Source organism: Zalophus californianus, chromosome 8 (assembly GCF_009762305.2).
Source record: "Zalophus californianus isolate mZalCal1 chromosome 8, mZalCal1.pri.v2, whole genome shotgun sequence".
Classification (NCBI taxonomy): domain Eukaryota; kingdom Metazoa; phylum Chordata; class Mammalia; order Carnivora; family Otariidae; genus Zalophus; species Zalophus californianus.
The window spans coordinates 95655805-95676176 of record NC_045602.1 but is presented as its reverse complement, the minus strand read 5'-3'; the positions used below and the strand labels follow the sequence as shown (position 1 = coordinate 95676176).

Below are 20372 nucleotides of genomic sequence, written 5' to 3'. Positions count from 1 at the left end.
CTATGAAAATTGGCCAGTGGTTCCAAACCAGGATATTTCCCCCCAGAGAGTTGGTTGTTAAACATTTATCAGCATGTTACTGGGAGTGAGGAATTAAGGCAGGGAAGGATAGCAGTTCATAAATTGTGCTTTATCAGGAGAGTTACACTGTAGACAGCTGGAGCATAATCCCAGGGGAGAAAATTCTGTAATCCAGTTTAGAATACACACCTCACAGTCATCTTGCTGGAGTGGGTAAGGTAGTAACACACCAGTCCCTACTAGTCAGTGGCTGAGGGTGGTCTCTGTTGGGCCCAGCAGGATCCAGCAGCCAGAGGAAGCCCTCAGGCAGTCAGGGGCAGCATGGATGGAGTATAATGATAAGGCCCAAGGTGGGAGGGATAGGCTCATCATTGAGCAAATGGTGGCTGATGAAGGCACTGGACATCCAACATTGGGGTAGGCCAAAACCCAGCTATTAGTCATGTGTGGCTATGATCTTTTTCTCCCCAGACCTCGACTTCATGGACCTCCTAGGGGAAGACCGACAGTGGACGGTGGGGAGGAAGTTAATGCAGGTGAACGACACTCTGACTTCAGAAGATGCAGGACTCCGAAGCAGTAAGAACTGCACTGAACCAGGTAACAGACACAGCTGCGCTGTGGGCAGTGGCTGCCATTTTGTTGGGTTATGGCTGAGGAAGAGCTGGATGCCATGCTTTCCCTTTGAGTTCTAACCCAGAGAGCTCTCAGGGACATTTAGGGCAGGTGTCTAAGAAACTGAAAGGTGACGTTCCCAGGGGATTCTACCTCTGTATTCTTTTTCTAGGGCATGGGGGAAAAGGTAAGTCAGTCAGTGATCCTCCTGATTCTGTGCTGATATCAAATGTGGAGGCTGGTGCTCTCAAGTGGGAAACTGAGTTGGGAGCAGGATGAGTGAGGATGTTCTCTGGCCATCTTTGCTTTAATCCCTGGAATCCTCTCTGGCTGGTTTTTAAGCAGGAGCCTTGTTTCTGTCATAGTAAAGACACAGGGGTTGAACCATATCCTTAGCTGTGTTGTTGGTCTTCTTGGAAGAAGTGAATATTCATTTATCAGCTGTCATATTTGATATCTGTTGCATCTTTCCTCAGAAAGATATGGAACGTTTTATCTCCAATATATTGAACTTGAAAGGAAAGCAAACACAAAGGGAATGAAGGGGACTTGGAATTGTCAGAACTCAGCTCACCAGATCTCAGGAAAGGCGAGCACCCTCTGGATGGATGAGGGCCTTGCTAGTTTAGACCAGGAGTCAGCGAGCTTGTCTCACAAATGGCCAGACAGGAAATATTTTAACCTTTGCAGGACATATGCCATGTCTATAGTTTTTGTTTTTTTAAAACATTGTTTTATAACGCTTAACACATTTAAAAACCATTCTTAGCTCACAGACCATACAGAACAGTCACTGGGAGGTATTAGGCCTGTGGCTCTACTTTGCCAACCCCTACTTGGGCTGTTTGGCTCTCTGGGACCTCCCTTCCCTGCGTGATGGGAACTTGGGCCCCATGCATGCTCCCTCTGAGGGGTCAGAAGCTGAACCATGTGTTGATCCCACCTCCAAAGGCCAGTCTCATTTTTAGTGTCATGCTGGAAAGATATAAAGTCTTCATTGCAGCCCAAAGAACTTTAGACCTTTGAGAACAGAGGGTGTTCTGTGAAGCTGTGCTTCTACCTTTTTTGGGGGGAAAGGTGAGTAGAGGTGTTTCACCACCATACTGAGAATTTTAATAGTCCATTCCCAAGCAGAGCTGGAAAGAATTAATAGATTACCGGCAACTCCCCACCCCAAACCCACAACAACCCACAATGCTACATAATCTATATTCCTCAAGCTGGAGAATTCAGGAGTTACTGTGGCTATTGTTAAATGCTCTGAAGGAACACGCTTGAAGATTAGTGAAGCACATGGCTGCTCTATGAGCTAGAAGCAGAAACGGGTGTGATGGGTTTGAGTGCCACACTGAGCCAACAGAGCCCTTTGTAGAGAGATATGCCAAGAACCCTGGTAGCTGATCTGGTCATGTAGCCAAATATTTTTCAGTATCTTCTTATAACCAAGAGGCAGGTGGTGAGCGAGATGTCAGAAGACTGGAAATACAGCATTAGGGAGGCCAGTCGGCACCTTTGGTATACCTTTGGTATGGGAAAGAATGGAGTCACACGCAGTACAGTGACTGGCTCCATGCTGAGGTCTGCTACCATGCTCAGGGCCAATGGTGATGGAAGGAGCTTCTGTTCCCTGTTGAGGGATGTGTTTTGGGGGAGGTGGTGCTGTCTCTGTGAGTGGCATTGCTCATTGTATCTAGAAGTGTCTTTCTCAGAGTGACAGGTGTAGAAGAATAAAGTACATTAAAAGCCATTGCAAGAGAGGAAATGACTCAGCTCCCAGGTAGAAAGGAAGATGTCTAAGGTTTTTAAAAAGAGCACCCGTCCAGCCCCTGCTGGTGTTGACAGGGAGGACACAGGGGGAGAGAGGAGGAAGGGCTTCTAGAGGGCAGCGGGAGGATTGAACAAGAGCTCATAATGCTGCTTAGAGCTGTCCAGAAAGAATAAAGACCCAGAAGGAACATTCTCAATGTCTTCATTTGGGGGCTCTGGGAACTGGGCTTGATTTCTGGGGCCCTTGACTCTGAGCCAAAGGCTACAAAGAAGGTGATCATACCTGAAACAGGAGGGGTCTTTTTTAAGTCCTGGCACATCAAGGGCCTACCTGGAGTCTCTGTTCTTCAAGCCTGCTTTGACCACACCAAGCTGCAGTGACCATTCTGTTTGCTGAATGTTTTTTTGTATGTCTCTAACTGTGCTGTCTAATGTGGACACTCAGTGGTGACTTAAATTCAAATTAATTCAAGTTAAATACATTAAAAATTCAGATTCTCAACTGCGCTAGCTACATGTCAAATGCCTAATAGCTGTGTGTGGCTCATGGCTGCCATATTGGAGAGCACAGATCATAGCCCATTTCTATCTATCATCACAGAAAGTTCTATTGGACAGGCAGGTCTAGAACTTCATTTGTCTTTGGACATATATCCCGTCTTTCCAGCTTAGTTACAAGCACCTCAAGGATATAAAGTGGACATATAGACTTGAGAGCCCCATCTCTTCCTGGGTTTGGGGGTCACCATCCCCTGGATTTGAATCCCAGCTTAGAAGCTCTGGGCTTTGGGCCAAATAGGCTTTCTGAGCCTCTGTCTGCCTCTGTCTGCTTCTGTGAGAAATTGAGGTAATCATTTTGACCTTTCATGACTGATGTGAGAATTGGTAATGAAGTCATGAAGTATGACTGTGTGTGGTAGTTCTGTAATAAGAGCTCACTCATGAAGTTCTGTCTGCTGGGGGCAGCCATCTATCCATTACAGGTGGGTCATGGAACTACTTTCTCCAGTCCCTCCTCACAGAAATGGGCACGTTTGGCCCATCTGGTTCTGTCAGTAGGCCACGTTCTCAGGTGGCCCAGGTCTGAGCAGTCAGGAAGCTGCACTGAAAGGTTCAAGCACTATTTTCTAATACAGGCAAGCTTGAACGATCTTGCCATGGTAATGAGCACGGCACCTCTGAGGAATGCTCTTTCTACAAGAATGTGGTCAAAACATGACCACAGACACACATGACCCCCCAGTAGCCTTGGTGCCCTTTACAGAATGCTACTGGAAGTCTTCTCAGTCTGCATGGAACAGATATTTTACACAAAAGTGTTGAGAGCTACAGCACTCATAAGGGCTGGATTTGGAATTTAAATTTAGTAGTGTTCATCTTCCCTATCTCTAACTTACTGTGGGAGGGCAGGACTGAGCTGGACGGAGCCAAGGCCCAGTTGCCCAGGTTTCCTTAAGAGGTCAGAGCAGCCCTGTAGGCAGTGAATATTGCTTGTACTGGTTGAATGCAGTAGTGTCTGCTCTCGAAAGTCTTCAATGTAGGGGCTAGGAAGGGAGCCATGTGGTTTCTGGACCACCTCCCTTCCGCTTTGTGATGATGTCAGGAGAACGAGAGTGTATTTCCAAAGATGATGCATTAGCCTTCCCTCTGTGCTCAGAGGGGTGATTATTTACTCAGGGACCTGAGCATTTGGGGTGCCAGTGTGTGCCGTGGCCATGTGAATATTGGCACCAGGGTTGTCGGCCGGACTTAATTTGGCTCTTGTCATAAGGTACACTTAGTGCTACCTCGTCATGTCGCTGGGCTTCTCAGACTGTGTTCTTGGAACCCCTGGCTTTAGGTGCCGTTAGAGTAAGTAGATTCTGAGCCTGGAGATGGAATGACCTCCATTCTGGTTGTATTCTCTGTTTAGGATAGGGGGCTGGTTTGCTTCTCAGATGTCAATTTCCTTATCTATGAAATAGACCTGCACCTAGTTTATCCTTTCTACTCCTTCCACTGTACAAATCCAGTAATTCCACAACATTTCAAGAAGAGAGATTCATGAAAACCTCCACCCCAAGATGCCCCACTCCACTTTCCCAAATAACTTCTTGGCATTTGCAAAATTCCATGTCATACCTCAGCCCCTCCTTGGACCCTCTTTCCTCTTTCCCCTTTCCTCTTTCCCTCCCCTGCCCCATCCCCCATCTCTCTCTTTGCCTTCCTCTGAAAAGCAGGTGCCCAGAGTACCTGCCCAGGCAACGATCAGGATGCAGGGTGCCCAATATAGTGTCAGTGCTGTCTTTGGTTGGTGTGGTAACATGAAGTTGACACGTTCTTCATATGGCAGCTGCCGCTTTAAAAACATGTTGTTTTGCAGTATTTTGGATGTTTTTTTTAAATGGCATTTTTCCCTTGCCCCTCCAAGACATGGTTTTGGTGGAAATTGGTAATTTTTTGTGCCTCCAGAACTGCATGAAAAAGACAAAGCTCTGGGCTCCAATTTTTCTGCAATTGTTCCAGTCCTCTGTGAATTTTTAAGGTTGTTTTCTTAGCCTGACACTCCCGATTTCATCTAGAGCCTGAAAACCTATTGTTTTTTGGCAAATAAGACTTAAAACTGTTTACTCAGATGACCTATTAAGTGAAATTTAACTTTGAATAAATTTTATCCATGGAAAATTAAGTTAGCTAAATGTAATATTGAGAGTGGTGGACAACTGTAGCAGAAATGAACTCTTTGTAGTATTTATTTGTACACTTTGCAGAATTTTATTTATACACTTCGCAGTCTGTCTTCAGAAAAATCTATCATCTTTTGGTTTTTAGTTCTTTGATGTTTTAAGGAAAGGAGCTTTTCCTCAGAGTGCCTCCTTCAAATAAACTTTGGAAGAAAGAGCTATTTAAAATGATAGCCTTTGGTGTGGGCTTAACTCTGAGATCACTGGATGTTCTTTTGAGAAAGGGCTCATCTTCCTCTCTCTGTCTGGCTTAATTGGGTCTAAGATCCTTGGGCCTGTGCTGTAGGCACCTGTGGGGCATGCCAGGAGTGTTTACTCGATCAGGTGTCTACTGGAATATCCTGAAAGCATGTGATCTGAGAGTCAAATATGAATTGTGGTAGAAGAGGGAAGCCAGAGGTCCATATAAGAGAAGCAATATGGGTAAGTTCAAGGGGTGAGTTATGTCCACAGATCAGCAATCAGCACAGACTGATTCAGGTTGCAGGTCATGAACAAAGTTAAGTGTTGGGGTCCTACTGGTTTTTGACTTCAAGGCCAGTTGATCTGGGGAGGTGGGTGAAATAGGTGATGGGGATTAAGGAGTGTTCTTGTTGTGATGAGCACTGGGTGATGTATGGAAGTGTTGAATCAATACAGGTACACTTGAAACTAATATTACATGGTGTGTTCACTAACTGGAATTTAAATAAAAACTTTAAAAAAATGGCCAGTAGGTCTGTAATCACAGGGCTGAGCATGACCAGTCTACAAAGCATGAAAAATCCAAATCTCTCATCATTTACATAAAAAAAAGATCCAGAGGGGATGAATGACTTGCCTAAAGTCATAGCACTTATCAGAAGCTGAGTAGAGCCCCCCACCCCCACCAAACTGTCATATGTACTCAATACATATTGATAATTAGATACAAAGCCTGACGTTTGCATGATTTAGAGTAGGCACTGTCCTGTAGAATTAGAATACAAGCTACAGATATAGTTTTAAATTTTCTAATAGCTACATTAATAAAGTCAAAACAAGCAGGTGAAATTAACTTTAGTCATACATTTTAGGGGCACCTGGGTGGCTCAGTGGGTTAAGTGTCGGATTCTTGATCTTGGCTCAGGTTTTGATCTCAGGGTTGTGAGTTCAAGCTCAGCGTTGGGCTCCATGCTGGGTGTGGACCCTACTTAAGAAAAAAATATATATATATTTTAATTTAATGAAATATGTACAAAATATTAAGAATGACAAACCTCAAATCGCCTCAGTGTTTTATCCCTGGGTTTGAACCCAGGAAAGAGCAATGGTTTTTGGTTTTTTTTTTAAAGTCTTAAAATCTGTTCTTTATTGTATTAGCTTACATAACTTTTACTAACTTCTCTCTGCAGTTATGAATTTCATAATGATTCACATAATAGCTCTTGACACTCTTAAGCACAACAAGTTAGGAACTTATTGTGGTCTCCTCTTTAATTTGTATCAAAGTCGTTACTGAATTAGTTAGATAGGGTAAGAGTAGCTGCTGTAAAAAATAAGTCCTGCAGATTTGGGAGTTTAACACAGAAGTTCATTTCTTTCTTGTGGAAGGTTCTGGCCTTTGGGTGGCCCTATTGCAAGAGGTGGTCCATGGACTCTGAAGCCTTCCATTTCAAGTGGCTCATCCTACACTTCGCTCCCAAGGATGTTGTGCTTCTCTGCTTTCTGAGGCAAAGGCATGGAGGATTGTGCATAGCTGAGTTTGAGGGACTAGATCCTCACTCCTGCTCGCATGCCACTGGCCAGGGCTCAGTCACATGACAGCTCCTCACTTTCAAGGAGGCTGGGATTTGTATGTATTAGCAGAGTGCCCTCGAAGAAGAGGGAGCAGATCTGGTGAACAGCTAGCTAATTTCTGCTACTTTATACCCCCCCAACTTGTTTTTTTTTTTTTTGGAAAAAACAAACTTCTCAGTTTTCCTTAATACTTATCTTATTTCAAAAGCCATATTCTACCCTCTACAGAAAAATTATAACCCAGACTAACATCTTCTGAGGTGGACTTTGCTCTTGGTTTGACCTTCATGATTCTCACTTGGTCAAGGTGGCACAATTCGACTCTCTTCTCACCTTGGGAGGGTCACAGGTGAGGTGGGAATTGTCCCAGTTGTGCCTGTTTGAACATTGCCTCTCTTCTTTGTAAATATAAGAACGCTAGGAAAAATAATGAAAGTTTGATGCATGAAGTCATTGGCAATAACATAAGAGCTTAGGTTCCAGAGGAGATCCCAAATCTCACTTCTATCACTTTCGACCTATATGATGCCAGGTGAGTGTCTTAAATTCTTTGAACCTCATTTCCACTGTCTGTAAAATGCCAGTCAAGATGCCCACTTCACAGAGGTGTGGTAGTCACGAAGCCAAGTAAGCTTCATAAACAGCTGGAACCTCAGCTATAGTACGTGCATATTAAATGGTAGCTGTGTTATCTCTGTTACCAGAAATATAATGGAGAGCAGACCCACAGAGGTCATTTATAGGGACTTTGCCACTCTGAGGCACATTAGAACATGGTGGGATTATGAAGATTGTTTTAAGCATGGATCGCTTATTGAGTGCAGTTCGGCCCCAGCACAGCATTCTCACAGCTGTGTGAATGAGACATGTTAAGAGATTAACCAGGAGGCTTCTGACTAATACTGTTTCCTGGCCTCAGAGGCCACTATCTAGACCCATTGGATGAAATAAGGAGTATAGGATTTTCTACTGCACACTAATGAAGGGTTTAAAAGTTTCCAGTTCTGGGAGGAAAGGCCAGATGCTATTCATTTCTTTTTTTTTTTTTTTTTAAGATTTTATTTATTCATGAGAGACAGAGAGGCAGAGTCAGAGGGAGAAGTAGGTTTCCCACGAAGCAGGGAGCCTAATGAGGGGCTCGATCTCAGAATCCCGAGATCATGACCTGAGCCAAAGGTAGATGCTTAACCAACTGAGCCACCCAGGCGGCCCCGCTATTTGTTTCTTCTAGGGTCAGCATCCCTTTAGGACTTATTTCTTGAGACATCGAGACATTCTTAAAAGCCCCATTCTTTAAAAGTAGCCCAGGCAGACTAATCCAGTGAACAGTGCATAGAATCTTCCTGAAACCCAGGTGAAGGATGATAAGCTCTGCTCTTAGATGCTTTCGTGGGCCTGCCTATTTGTGCAGGATTTTAGACTCTCAAAGCATTTTTACATTCACTAGCTCATTGGAACATGTTTGGCTCCTGGAACAAAAATACCTGACGGCCAGGAATGACTGTATTGTTGATAGATAAATTAGACCTAGACCAGGGCCAGTTGGGTTAAAAATTGATTCATAGTCCTAGATGTGGAAGGACGCTTAGGGATTCTTGATTCCAAACCCCTTTCCTCAAGCCAGGGCCCAGCTAACTACGGCCCTTGACCAAATCTGGCCTGGTGACTGTTTTTGTAAATAAAGTTTTATTGGAACACAGCCATATATGTCCATCTGTGTAATGTCTGAAGGCAGAGCTGAGTAGTTGCAACACAGACCTCAGGTCCTGCAAAGCCTAAAGTATTTACTTAGTGGTCCTGTACAGGAATGTTTGTAACCACCTCCAGCCCTAGGCCCTGGGACTGGTGCCTCAGGTGGCCTGGAGGAGAGGTTAAGGCAAGAATGATATCCCCACCTCTCTCTCTGCTCTTCCTGACCCTTCCCCCAGATAGTGCCTGTGCCATATTAAAACTAGTGTCCCATTAAATATTTTTAACATCACTTCTGGGCTGGGGGCCTGTGACTCATATACTCCCCTCTTTCTGTTTTCTCTCTCACCCGTAGACACACAATCAAAAACCTTCAGCATTGTCTGTCCACATGTTAGGGATCTGTGTAAAGTAGAAGAGGTAATGTTCATCCCCATAAAGATGCTGGAAACCCACTGGTCTGGACTAACTCCTTGTTCTAAAGCATCTGGGTATCTGGACCCACCTGCCCAGTCTTTCTTACGCCAGGAATTGCTTCCCTTTGGGGTCAGAGGGTGAAGCATCCATGAGGGGCTGGCCGCTGATGAGCATGGTCAGCCCCCACCACATACAGACAGTTCGCCCAGGTACCCCCAGAGCAGTGAGCAATGAACTCCCCTGTGTGAGGAGGCCACGGGCATTGGATGAGGTGGCTGGGAACACCTGCTGTGGGGTCAGCTCAAGGGTCAGTCACCTCCCGGCCCTGGTGCACCCCTCAGCTGTACGGGCATGGCCTTTTGACAGTGGCAGCAACAGCCACTTCTTCTTTGCAGCCCCGTCTCCTTCTCCAGCCCTGTGGGAGTTTATTCTTGCCTGCCCTGATTCCTTGGTGGTGCTGCAGCACACCTGAGGTGACTGGGGGACTTTTTTTTTCTTGAATTACATGTTCTAAAATGATCTTGTACCACAGATAAACCCATTTCACGGATAAAGCCAGGACTGAGGTCGAGGGGCATGAAGGGGCATCTCCAGGGTCCACCTCTTGTTGGCAGTCGAGTGAGGACCTGCACTTGCACTTCCCAACCTTTCCTGCCTCTGGCCACAGGGCTGGGCGGTGTCCCCTCACCTTGTGTATGTGTAGAGTCGGCCTGAAATCACATCCGCAAATCGGGGTCACCAGGAGGATACCACTCTGCTCTCATACAAGTGCTCTCAGGTACCTTAGGGTGGCAGTTCTCAAAGTGAGGCAGTCCAGCAGCAGTGGCACCAGTCCTGGAGCTTGTCAGAAATGCACATTCCTGGGCTCCAGCTGAGACTTCCTGGGCCAGAGCTGCTGGGAAGTAGGCCCAGCCATCTGGATTTTTACAAGCTCTCCAGGGGCTTATTAGGTGCACTTGAGTGTGAGGAGCCCTGGCTTAGCTCACTGGAGTCCCCTGGGGAGATTTTTCCATCCAGGCCCCACCCCAGACCAACTTGAGTCTCTGGGACTGGAAACCAACCAGGCTTCAGTGGTTTGAAAGCTCCCTGGTGAGGCCAGGGTGCAGTCAGGGCTGAGACCATGGCCTGAGGCCACCCACCTCCATGCACTGGCTGGCTCTGAAAAGCTGGCTGTGGGAATCTGGTCAAGAGGAAGAGAACTGGGTGAGTGAGCCCAACCAACAACCAACCAACCAACCAACCAACCAGAGGGAGAGTGTCAGCCAAATATAAGACACCAGATCTGTCTTGCTCTAGGTTCCTCATTCCTTCTGCATTCATTCATTCATTCCTTGTGAGCCACACAGTCGTTCATTTTTAGACTCCATTTTGGGGATCCCTGGGTTTTGTTTCTAAGATTTCTTCCCCCAAGAAATACCAGGATGGAGTTTCACCTAGCTGTATTTTAAAATGTCCATCTGGGGTGCCTGGGTGTCTCAGTCGGTTAAGTGTCCGACTCCTGATTTCAGCTCAGGTCATGATCTCAGGGACGTGAGATCAAGCTGCACATCGGGCTCCGTGCTGGGTGTAGAGCCTGCACAAGATTCTCTCTCTCCCTCTCTCTCTCTGCCCCTCCCCACCCTCTCTTTCCCCATCTCTAAAAAAATAAATAAAATAAGATGTATGTTTGTGAGGGTCTGATGGGAACGTACCTGCCTCACCTTTCAGGGGATCTCATCCTGTGTTCTAGATCTTGGTTGGTTGCTGAGTGCTCACCTCTCCCACTCCCTCTCTCCCTCCGTCTCAGACCCCTGGGCTGTCTGGGACCCCTGGTCCCACACAGGGCTAACTGTGGGCCTGAGGCCAGGGCCTTGGGGTCCTGACTGCCTCTTCTTGGGCACTCCAGTCCTGACCTGACAGGGACACTCTCAGGCCTGGGGTAGACTCTGGGAGATTCAGGGTAGGATGAGGCCCAGGCAGAGTGTCTCTCCCCAGAGGCTCACAGCAGCTTCTCTGGGCCTCAGACTTCTTAAAACAGGCTCTGTGGAGTAAGCAGGCAGTGTGGCTGAGGGCTGTGGGGAGGGCATATCTGAGTAAGTGAAATGAGTGTGCCTTCCACAGACCACACACTTGGGCAACAGGCACCCAGCTTATTGCTTCCTCCTACCTGGGGGCTCCCCATGGCCTGTGGGCCAATGGCCACCCCTCCAGTCTGCATTCACTGGGATAGGACCCATCTATGCCCATGACAACGTTCACATTCCACCTTGGAGAGTAAGGTTAAATAAGTACATGTCTGGGATTTTATATTGACGCTTCCGAGGTTCCTGATATAGTTTAAACCATTAGTTTGGCTGAAATTTCTATAAAAGAACAATAAAATGCCTGAATTAAAGATTAGCAGCCTTTTTTAGAAGCGGACTCTGAACGAAATAGACATGAGCCTGGCCCAGTGGCTTGTCCATCCCTGCCAAGGCCTTTGTGCACAGAGCTGAGCCTGGCTTCCCAGCCCTGAGCCTGCAGGGCTCACCCAATGTCCATGCCATTGGGATCAGGGGCCCTGGGCTGAGAAAGGGAAGAGAACAGGATGCAGAGGACTGGGGACAGGCCACTCTGGAAGGAACATAGGACTGGGGTCCAAGGAGTCAGGCTGGACTCAGTTAAGCTTCCATCATCTCAGTCACTGAAAAAGTGCCCAGAGTTCCCACCCTGCCTTGGGATCATTGAGGTAAAGAGGAGATAAGGGGTACCAACGGTTTATAATTAAAAAGTACTTCTGGGTGGAGTAGGGATTCAGACCAGGGTTCCACAGACATGGAGAGGAGTCCTACTTTGATGCCCGTGGGCTAAGGGACCCTGGACCAGTCATGGAACCCCTCAAAGCCTTGGTTTCCTCCCCCGTGAAGTGGGAAAATTCAAACAGCAAGGGTTCCCGTGAAGAGTCAGTCTGTGGAATACAGTATGTAGAGTGACATACAGCAGATGCTCAACCCGTGAATGGATGCCCATATTTTGAGCACCCACTATGTGCTAAGGAGTTTCACACACAGAGTCTCAATTAGTGATGCATAGGAGATTGTGGTTATTATTCACAGATCGATTAGGGCACAGAAATTTCTACTGCGGGAGGAGAGTGAATGGACCTGACACGTACTAATATCATACAAGTGCGCCTCATTTATTGCACTTTATTTTATTCTCTTTGCAGATACTGCGTGTTTGTTTGTTTTTTTACAAATTGAAAGTTTGTGGCAATGCTCAGATGATGAGCAAGCCTGTCAGCACCATTTTTCCAACAGCATTTACTTGCTTCGTGTCTCTCTGTCATGTTTTGGTAATTCTCACAATATTTCAAACTTTTTAATTATTATATTTGTTATGGTGGTAGGTGATTACAACTTGCCGAAAGCTCAGATGATGGTTAGCCTTTTTAAGCCTTTTAAGCGATAAAGTATTTTTTAATTAAGTTATGCACATTTTCTGGCATAATACTGTTGCACACTTAATAGACTACACTGGGTTTTGTATGCACTGGGAAACCAAAACATTCATGTGATTCATTTTACTGAAACATTTGCTTTATTGCCATGGTCTAGAATTGAACCTGCAATATCTCTGAGGTATGCCTTTAATACCTACGTGGAAAGTAAAAATATTCTTTTTTTTCCTTTTTAAAGATTTTATGTATTTATTCATGAAAGACAGAGAGAGAGAGAGAGAGAGAGAGAGAGAGGCAGAGGGAGAAGCAGGCTTCTAAGGAGCAGGGAGCCCGATGCGGGACTCGATCCCAGGACCCTGGGATCATGACCTGAGCGGAAGGCAGATGCTTAACCATCTGAGCCACCCAGGCGCCCAGTAAAAATATTCTTAATTGTCAAATCCTCTGTGCTGGTTCATGAAAAGCCTGTTAACATCAGCCCCAGCCTCCCAGTAGGTCTTTTTTGGGGAATGGGAATTCCACTTAGCTGCATTTATGTTGGTCTGTCCTGGGAAAATCCACAGGAAAATCACCAGGAATGGGAATTTTGGTCTTAGCAGACTGAGATTCGAGGTTGGCTGTATAGAATGGACATCAGCGGATGAAGGAAGAGGGAGTGAAGGGCAGTGAGAATGTGGGAAGGAAGCTGGACTTTTTCTGTGCTCAGTTCTGTCCACTTTTCACCATGCAAGTCTGCCCTTTGGACATAACTTTAAGTCAAATCATGTGAAAGAGGTGGCCTGTGTTCCGTGGGCAACGATCCTTCTGTATTCCAGAAACATTCCCCCACTGCCTGCGCCATTTTAACCACAAGTACGAGACCAATTTGTTAAATTAAATTCTAATTTAATACTGAATTTAAAGGAAGGAAAATTGTAACACAGCTGTACCCATCCCTCTAATCAGGTGTTTTTATCCATTGACCCTAGTTTCATGCAGAACATTGGCCTCCTTGCAGGAATGTGCTTGTGGCTTACAAAAGGATGTTTCCTTTAATGGGGCCGAGCATGAATACTTTGGTGCTTGGTGGTTCCCAAGGGTGCACAGTCTCTAAGTAGTAGCCATTATGAATCTAGAATGATTGTCTTTTCAAAGCCACAATTTCATGTGCTGTTTATTTACAAATTTGCATCCCTTCTCTCCCCATCCAGGCTCAAGAACCTTACCTTCAGGTACTTTTTTTTTTTCACTCCACCATTTTATTATGAAATTTGGCAAACATACAGAAAAATAGAAGAGATTTTACAGTGAATACCCACAGACTCAACACCTAGGTTCTGTAATTTACATTTTACTCTGCTGGCTTTCTCACACATTTACTCATCTAGCCAACCCTGTATCTGTCCATCAGTCTCTTCTGTTTCATTTGAGTGGATTTCAAACTAATTTGCTGAAATAAACACACTCCCTCTTACATAAGTTTAGCATGCATATCAGTAACTAGAGTTTATTGTTCGTTTACCCTTCTTTTTCGGTAACATTTATACACAATGAAGTGCACCAATCTTAAGTGCACCATCAGTGAGTTCTGACATGCATACAGAAGTGCTCCCAACCTCTGTCAGGATCTGAGACATACATTGTTCCAGGAAGCTCCTTCATGCCCTCACATAACCACTCTTACGATTTCTCTCACCATAGATTAGCTTATACCTATTCTATATACAAGAATCATAAAATATATATTCTTTGATATAAGGCTTCTTTATTAGCACACTGTTTTGGAGATTCATCTGTGTTTTTGTGTATAGATACATCCTTTACTGTACATGCACACATACACACACATCAATAAATATCTATGTATATGGATTACATTTACACGTGTGACCAACTTCCCATGTAAATGTTAATATGTTAGGTATATTTCTCTCTGGGAAATGCTTCGTAGATTTTGGTCACTTCTCTTAGAAACTTAGATCAACTTCCAAAGAGACCTTTGTGATGTCTGGAAAATTAGTAAGAGCTTTGGTTGACCAGGGTCTAAATATAGATGAAAGCCAGTCATCCCTAATCCCACCCTCTCACTTCCCTCCAGAGCAGAACCGTGGACTGGACCCAGAAGCCTTCTGGTTGTAGGACTGGAAGGGGGAGGGGGTGGGCGGGGAGATCTCTCTTGTCCTTAAGGCCTCCGTATGGGATGCAGCCCTGCACTTTCAGTTACTCGGTTACAAAAAGAAATGGGAGAAGCCGAACTGTGAAGGTGGAGAAAATGGTCTGGTTCATTGAGTAAACAGCCATGTGCATTCTGCTGTGGAAGCTGCTTCCAGAAGGCCTGTGTGGCATTCTTTCCTTCTGGAGCTGGGCATGCTCCTCATCACAAACAGCAACAGAGAAAGACCTTCTCTCTCTAAGCACCTCCTCGGGAGGTAGATGCCTAGTTAGGGAACAGGACCAGCCCTGCATTCGAGTGGGAACTGTGTGTGTGTGTGTTAGTGTCTTTGGAAAGGGTGAGATCCTCATTTTCCCAAACAAGTTCTGTCCCAGCAGAACATTTTGTTGGCATAAGGCTTTATTTGTTTATGTTCCTTACCTGCTTGTCTACAGTTTCTGACACACAAGTTGATTTGGAGTAGGTCATTGAAAGGCACAAGCCACTGGTACAGTGAGGAACACCCTTGGTGATCATTAATTTCATGCTGTAACCATCAACTCCCTTGACTCAGTTCTGGTTCCCTTTGAAGCAGACGCTTAGACAAGGGTTTGGGTACATGAAGTTTATCTGGGAGGTGATCCTAGGAAACACCAGCAGGGAGTAAGGGAAGTGAGCCAAGGGAGGGGGGACAAGATAGCCAATGTCTGAATGTCAGTCAGTTACCACTGGGGACAACGGGGAATAGATGATGCCTGTGAGATCTCCCACTCAGGGGTGAGGGGGCCGGGTTATGTATACACCAGCTCCCATATACCCAGCCTGCCTCTCAGCCAGGCAGAGCAGCATCCATGACCAAGGACTGGCCCCAGGTGAAGGAGTGCAGGCACGGGGAGCTGGAAGTTGGGACACTGTGCACCCAAGTGCTCAGAAGAGGGAAGGTGAGTGGGGCACCAACAGTGATTGTTAGACGCTGACTTCCTTCTTTCCCACTAAGCAGTTTTGTGTTGTAGAACAGGTTGGAAAGCTCATCCTAAACCAGGAAGAGCTCATAACGGCACTTTGCACTTCCTCTGTGTGTGCACGGGTTTGTCTCGCTAGACGCAGGCACTCAGACTCACCCCGCTAGTTTTCACTGTGTCATAATGTGTGCTCGAACAAGTGCTGACTGCTCGCCAGGCCCTGGTGCCACAGGCAGCAGGCTCAGGCTGCATGAACCAAGGAAGCTTTGCAGGCAGAGGGCTTTCATGAAAACCAGGAAACATGCCTTCCTTCCTCATTCATCTAAGATTGCCTCCATGCATGTGTTAGACTTCTGGGGACCTCTGGGAAGCTCAAAACATGTCAAAATTGAAAAAAGAGGAACCCACCAAGAAAATCCTGCCTAAGCTCCTTCCATAAGCAAACAGAGCCTCTGCTCACCAGGCAGATCTTTTTATTTTGCAATCAATTAAAGCAAAAGAGTTACTTCTAGAAGTGTTGCTGGGGTCTGGGGTCTCGAACTTAACGTAAATCCAGGGAGAAGACTTCATTTAAATCCTGAATAGAAATTGGGAAATGTGGTGTCACCACCAACATGTGGTCCATACTTTAGTCTCTAGCATGGGTGTTATTTTAGGGGAATACACTGGCTTTTCTGGCTTCAGAGTGAAAAGAAAATGGATCCATATCCTCAGGTAATCATTTAATCTGTCACTGGGCTCTGTATTATATCAAATGGAGTCCATATTTCACACCATGTCATCTTGACTCAGTATGTTTAAAGTAGAGAACCCTGTAGCCCTGGTGTTTAGGGCCTATATGCTTTCATATTCCAGAGCCCCCCAAATGTGGGACTTCCAAAGCCTTCTAGAAAAAACACATCCCACTGAGTAAGGTTCTTCATCCCAAAGCTTGGCACAAGGGGAGGTCATTCCCACCTGGAATTGGAGACATTTAGATCCCTCGAAGGCTATGAGATGCAGTTTTTGGCCTGGGAGGAAGGATTGTACCTTATGGTGTTTTAAACCATGACCCCAGGTGCTTTGATATTTCTCTGGGGATATGATAGGCTCTCATTCTCTTCCTCTTGAGTATGGCTGCCCTTCATGACTCACTTCTAACAGACAGACTGTGGCAGAAGTTGTGTGGCTTCCAAGGCTGTGTCGTAAAAGGCAATACAACATCCACTCAGCTCTCTCCCTTGGGACAGCCCTTGGAACTGGGCCACCATGCTGAGAGGAAGCCTGGGCATCATGGAGACTTGCTTGCAAGTGCTCCAGGTGACAGCCCAAGCCATGGTCCTGTGTGATCACTGACCGCCAGCATCTACAACCAGATACGTGTGCGAAGACACCTTTTAGATGGCTCCAGTCCCAACCACCATTGGACTGCAACCACATGCCATCCGGGTGAGGACTGCCTAACCGAGCCCAGTCACCCCAGAACCATAGAGATAAACATGATTGGTATTCGTTGCTGTTTGGGACTGCCAGGTTGGGCTGGTTTGTTATGCAGCCATGGTGATTGGTACGCTCATAGACTCACGGCCGTGTTGTCCAAGAAGTTCCAGGGCCAGTAAAGGATCTCTGCTGTTCACTCACTGCTTTTATCTGGTGCGGTGACTCACTTTTTGCTCCCTGGGAAATCAGTGTCTGGGGAGAAGAGACAAGAGTGGGCATGTTTCTCGAGTCTCCAGCTTGCTGCCAGCTAGGCGGCCTAGAGATGTGTGAGGTTTCCAGCTGTCTCAACCTCAGTAGGTTGGGGATTGAGGGCCTGTTCTGGGTCTGGCTGCGAGCACTGGGGGGCAGCAGTGGTGGGAAGCAGCCCTGCGTGTCTTCCCGACGCTCTGGGCTTCTGGGGCTGACTCTGCACACCTAACTCGCCTTATTGTCATGACCTCCCTGGTCTGGCCTCCTCCTGTCAGAGGGTGCATAGTAGTGTGGCCCCACCGTCTCTTCCAGTGCTCCAGTCCTGGGGAGGGTGGGTGCCTGGGTGGCCAGCTGGAGGTCTCCCCTATCACTTCTCCTCTGAGCTTCTCCTCCTTCAGCCTGAGAGTGGCTCCCCCATTTCTTCACTGTCTTGGGGAGATGTGAAAATGCATGTGAGAGAACTTTGAAAAATCTGTAAAGGTCTTATGAAACCGGAAGGTACGGGTAAGGGATTTGCAAACAATTACTGGATCAGGCAGGAGCGGCACACCAGTGTGGTGGTTTTATCTTCTCCAAAGACCGTGAGTTAAGGATCATAAACTCTCAACTAAAAAAATAATGTGGCCCAGGACCCCATATAACGCTCGAGTTCTCTTTACGACATTGCCTGAAAATGGTCCTCTGTCATGTCCTTGCATATCCTCAGTGGCAGGGAGCTCACCCCCACCTCCTTTTAGAGGCCTTTTATTCCCCTGAGCAACTGGGAACATTAAAATTGTCTTTCTTGTGCTGAACCGAAGTGATCTTCCTTTTAGTCATCTAGGGTTCTACAAAATAAATCATCTTCCTTTTCCGCATGGCATCCCTATGAGGTCGAATATCAAGGCCTTCCTTGTTCAGGCTTTGGTCTTTTCAGTTTTTGAGCCCCTCCTCCCCACCCCTACTTCATATAGCATGGTTTGGAGAGCCTCTCACCATCCTGGTTACCTTCTGGACCAACTCTGAAAAAATCAGTCTCTGTATATTAGGAAAGAAATTTTTTCATTAAATGTATTTCTTTTTTTTTTTTTTTCAAGTTTGCATTTTTAATAACATAAATTACCAACAAGGTCCTGACCTAGCATCAAAAATTAAATAAAACCTCAAAATCTAAAAACAAGAAACAGGCTAAATCACACACTAATTTGACCAAACAAACTAATCTTGGAATATTTCCCAAATAAAAAAGTAAGCACAACTATTACATTCCATGTTTCAGAGAAGAGGCATTAAGGATGCATGCCATAAGTTTATTTACAAACATATTGAGTATGTTGAAAACAAGAGTTTGACCCATTTTTCAAAGAGACTGCACCTCTTAAAATGTTCCTTTTCACATCTGTTTGATGGAGTAATTAAAACATCCTTATTTCTTAAGTAGCTGATGTCTTACTATAAAAAAAGGTGCAGCAAATCCAGATCCAAAGTACAAAGTCATCATAAGTAGTAATCGCCACTTGTTTTCCACTGAAAATGGCAAATTCTTCCCTGGGCCTTCCTCATAGTGGCTCCTACGGACCACAGAGGTTGTGAACCTCCGGACGCTCTGTCCCAACATGGCGCTGTTGGAAGTTCTGCGAAAGGGGCAGAGCCCTAAGACCGTAGAAATGGCAGCACCACCAAGTCCTCCCCTTCTCACGACCTTGTTCCTCGGCGTGTAGGAGCCGAAAGGCTCATTAAATGTATTTCTAAGTGGTCACTAACTTAAATACATTTGTTTACATCTTATATTTTAGCTTAACGGCAGCAATCACTATTTTTTTATGTTCAATTAGCCCACATATCGTACATCATTAGTTTTTGATCACCCAGTGCCCATCACCACATGTGCCCTCCTTAATAACCCATCACCCGGTTACTCCATCTCCCCCACCCCCCCCTCCCTTCTGTAACCCTCAGTTTGTTTCCCTGGGAGTCCAGAGTCTCTCATGGTTTGTCTCCCTCTCTGGGGTCCTAGGATCAAGCCCTGCATTGGGCTCCCTGCTCAGTGGGAAGTCTGTTTCTCCCTCTCCCTTTCCCTCCTCCCCCCAACTTGTGTGTACGTGCGTTCTCTCACAAAGAAATTAATAAATAAATAAAATCTTTTAGAAAAAAGAAAAAGTCAGTCTCCTGTCATTGTGTTTGAACAACACTTGAAGAACTGGACCTGTTTCAGTCCCTGCTCAGCTGTTAGATGTAATTATTTCAGATGCAAATTCACCTAATGCAAACCCATGTTCAGATGCAAACCCATTAATTGCTAAGCTAGGATTTAAACCCATAGGTTCTTTCCAGAGACAGGGTCGAGTGTCTACTTGGAGTCGGGGTTGGGCTAAGTGCTCTGCCTGCAAGTCTCCTTAACTCTGACAGACCACATGAGTCAGGCATTCCGTGAGCACCCAGGGCCAGCTGCTGAGCTGGAGTTAAAACCCAGCCGCACCCAGGTGCCCCTTCCCAGCACCGCGTTCCCCTCCACGCTGAACGTCAGGCATGAATGTCGAGTTGAGACATGATTTCCACAAGTACTAGTCCTTGCCTGCGGGTGCTAAACCCTGTGTGGGCAGGCACCAGGGCTGTTTTGCTCGCTCTTCTATCCCCGAGGGTCTACAAAATAACCTACAACATGGTGGTTGTATCTCATATTTGTTGACATTGAAACTTTGTTGAATGAATGATTGAATGAAGGAATGAATCCTTCTGCTTGTAACTTCTCTGTGACAGTTGTTCCCCCCACAAACATTTCATTTTTGAAACAACAAAAGATTAATACAGAAAACTGTAAGGGAAAATATAACAAACTTCAGTGTATTTACTGTTAGAATTAATAAGTGTTAACATTTTTATTTGCTTCTGATCTTTTTCTGTGTCGAAGAAATACAACATTGCAGATCAAGTTAACATCCTTTTTTCTGCTTTGTCAGGTCTTCTACCTTCAGAAGCAGCCATCGTCTTTATTTTGGGCATGGTTGGCCTGTGTTTAGTGTTTCTGTCTCATGTAGATATTTGTATGCATAAGCAATAATGTTGTTTGGTGTGCTTTCGAATGCACATGAGTGTTATTTGACTATATTAATATTCTGTGATGTTTTTCCCACGCATGTATGTTTGAGATCTATGTGTATGCATGCGCTGGTCCATTCATTTTAACTGCTGTCTTTTTTTTTTTTCCATTGTAAGATTCTGTT

At 45.7% G+C, this 20372-nt stretch overlaps 2 protein-coding genes across 2 annotated transcripts in view; one reads left to right on the top strand and one right to left on the bottom strand.

Moving 5' to 3' along the window:
• Positions 1-20372, top strand: part of SLC24A3 (solute carrier family 24 member 3) — a 492589-nt gene that overhangs the window by 58218 nt on the left and 413999 nt on the right. The window contains exon 2 of the mRNA XM_027623076.2: positions 493-621. Coding sequence (XP_027478877.1) covers positions 493-621 — 129 coding nt within the window. The remainder of the gene's footprint in view (positions 1-492; positions 622-20372) is intronic.
• LOC113938009 (cytochrome c oxidase subunit 7C, mitochondrial) lies at positions 18415-18871 on the bottom strand. Its single transcript, XM_027623077.1, has one exon. It carries the CDS (start codon positions 18764-18766, stop codon positions 18575-18577), a length of 192 nt encoding a protein of 63 aa, XP_027478878.1. The 5' UTR covers positions 18767-18871; the 3' UTR covers positions 18415-18574.

Coding starts and splice junctions, on each gene's coding strand:
- LOC113938009 (XM_027623077.1), bottom strand. CDS start 18,766: ATGTTGGGACAGAGCGTCCGGAGGTTCACAACCTCTGTGGTCCGTAGG.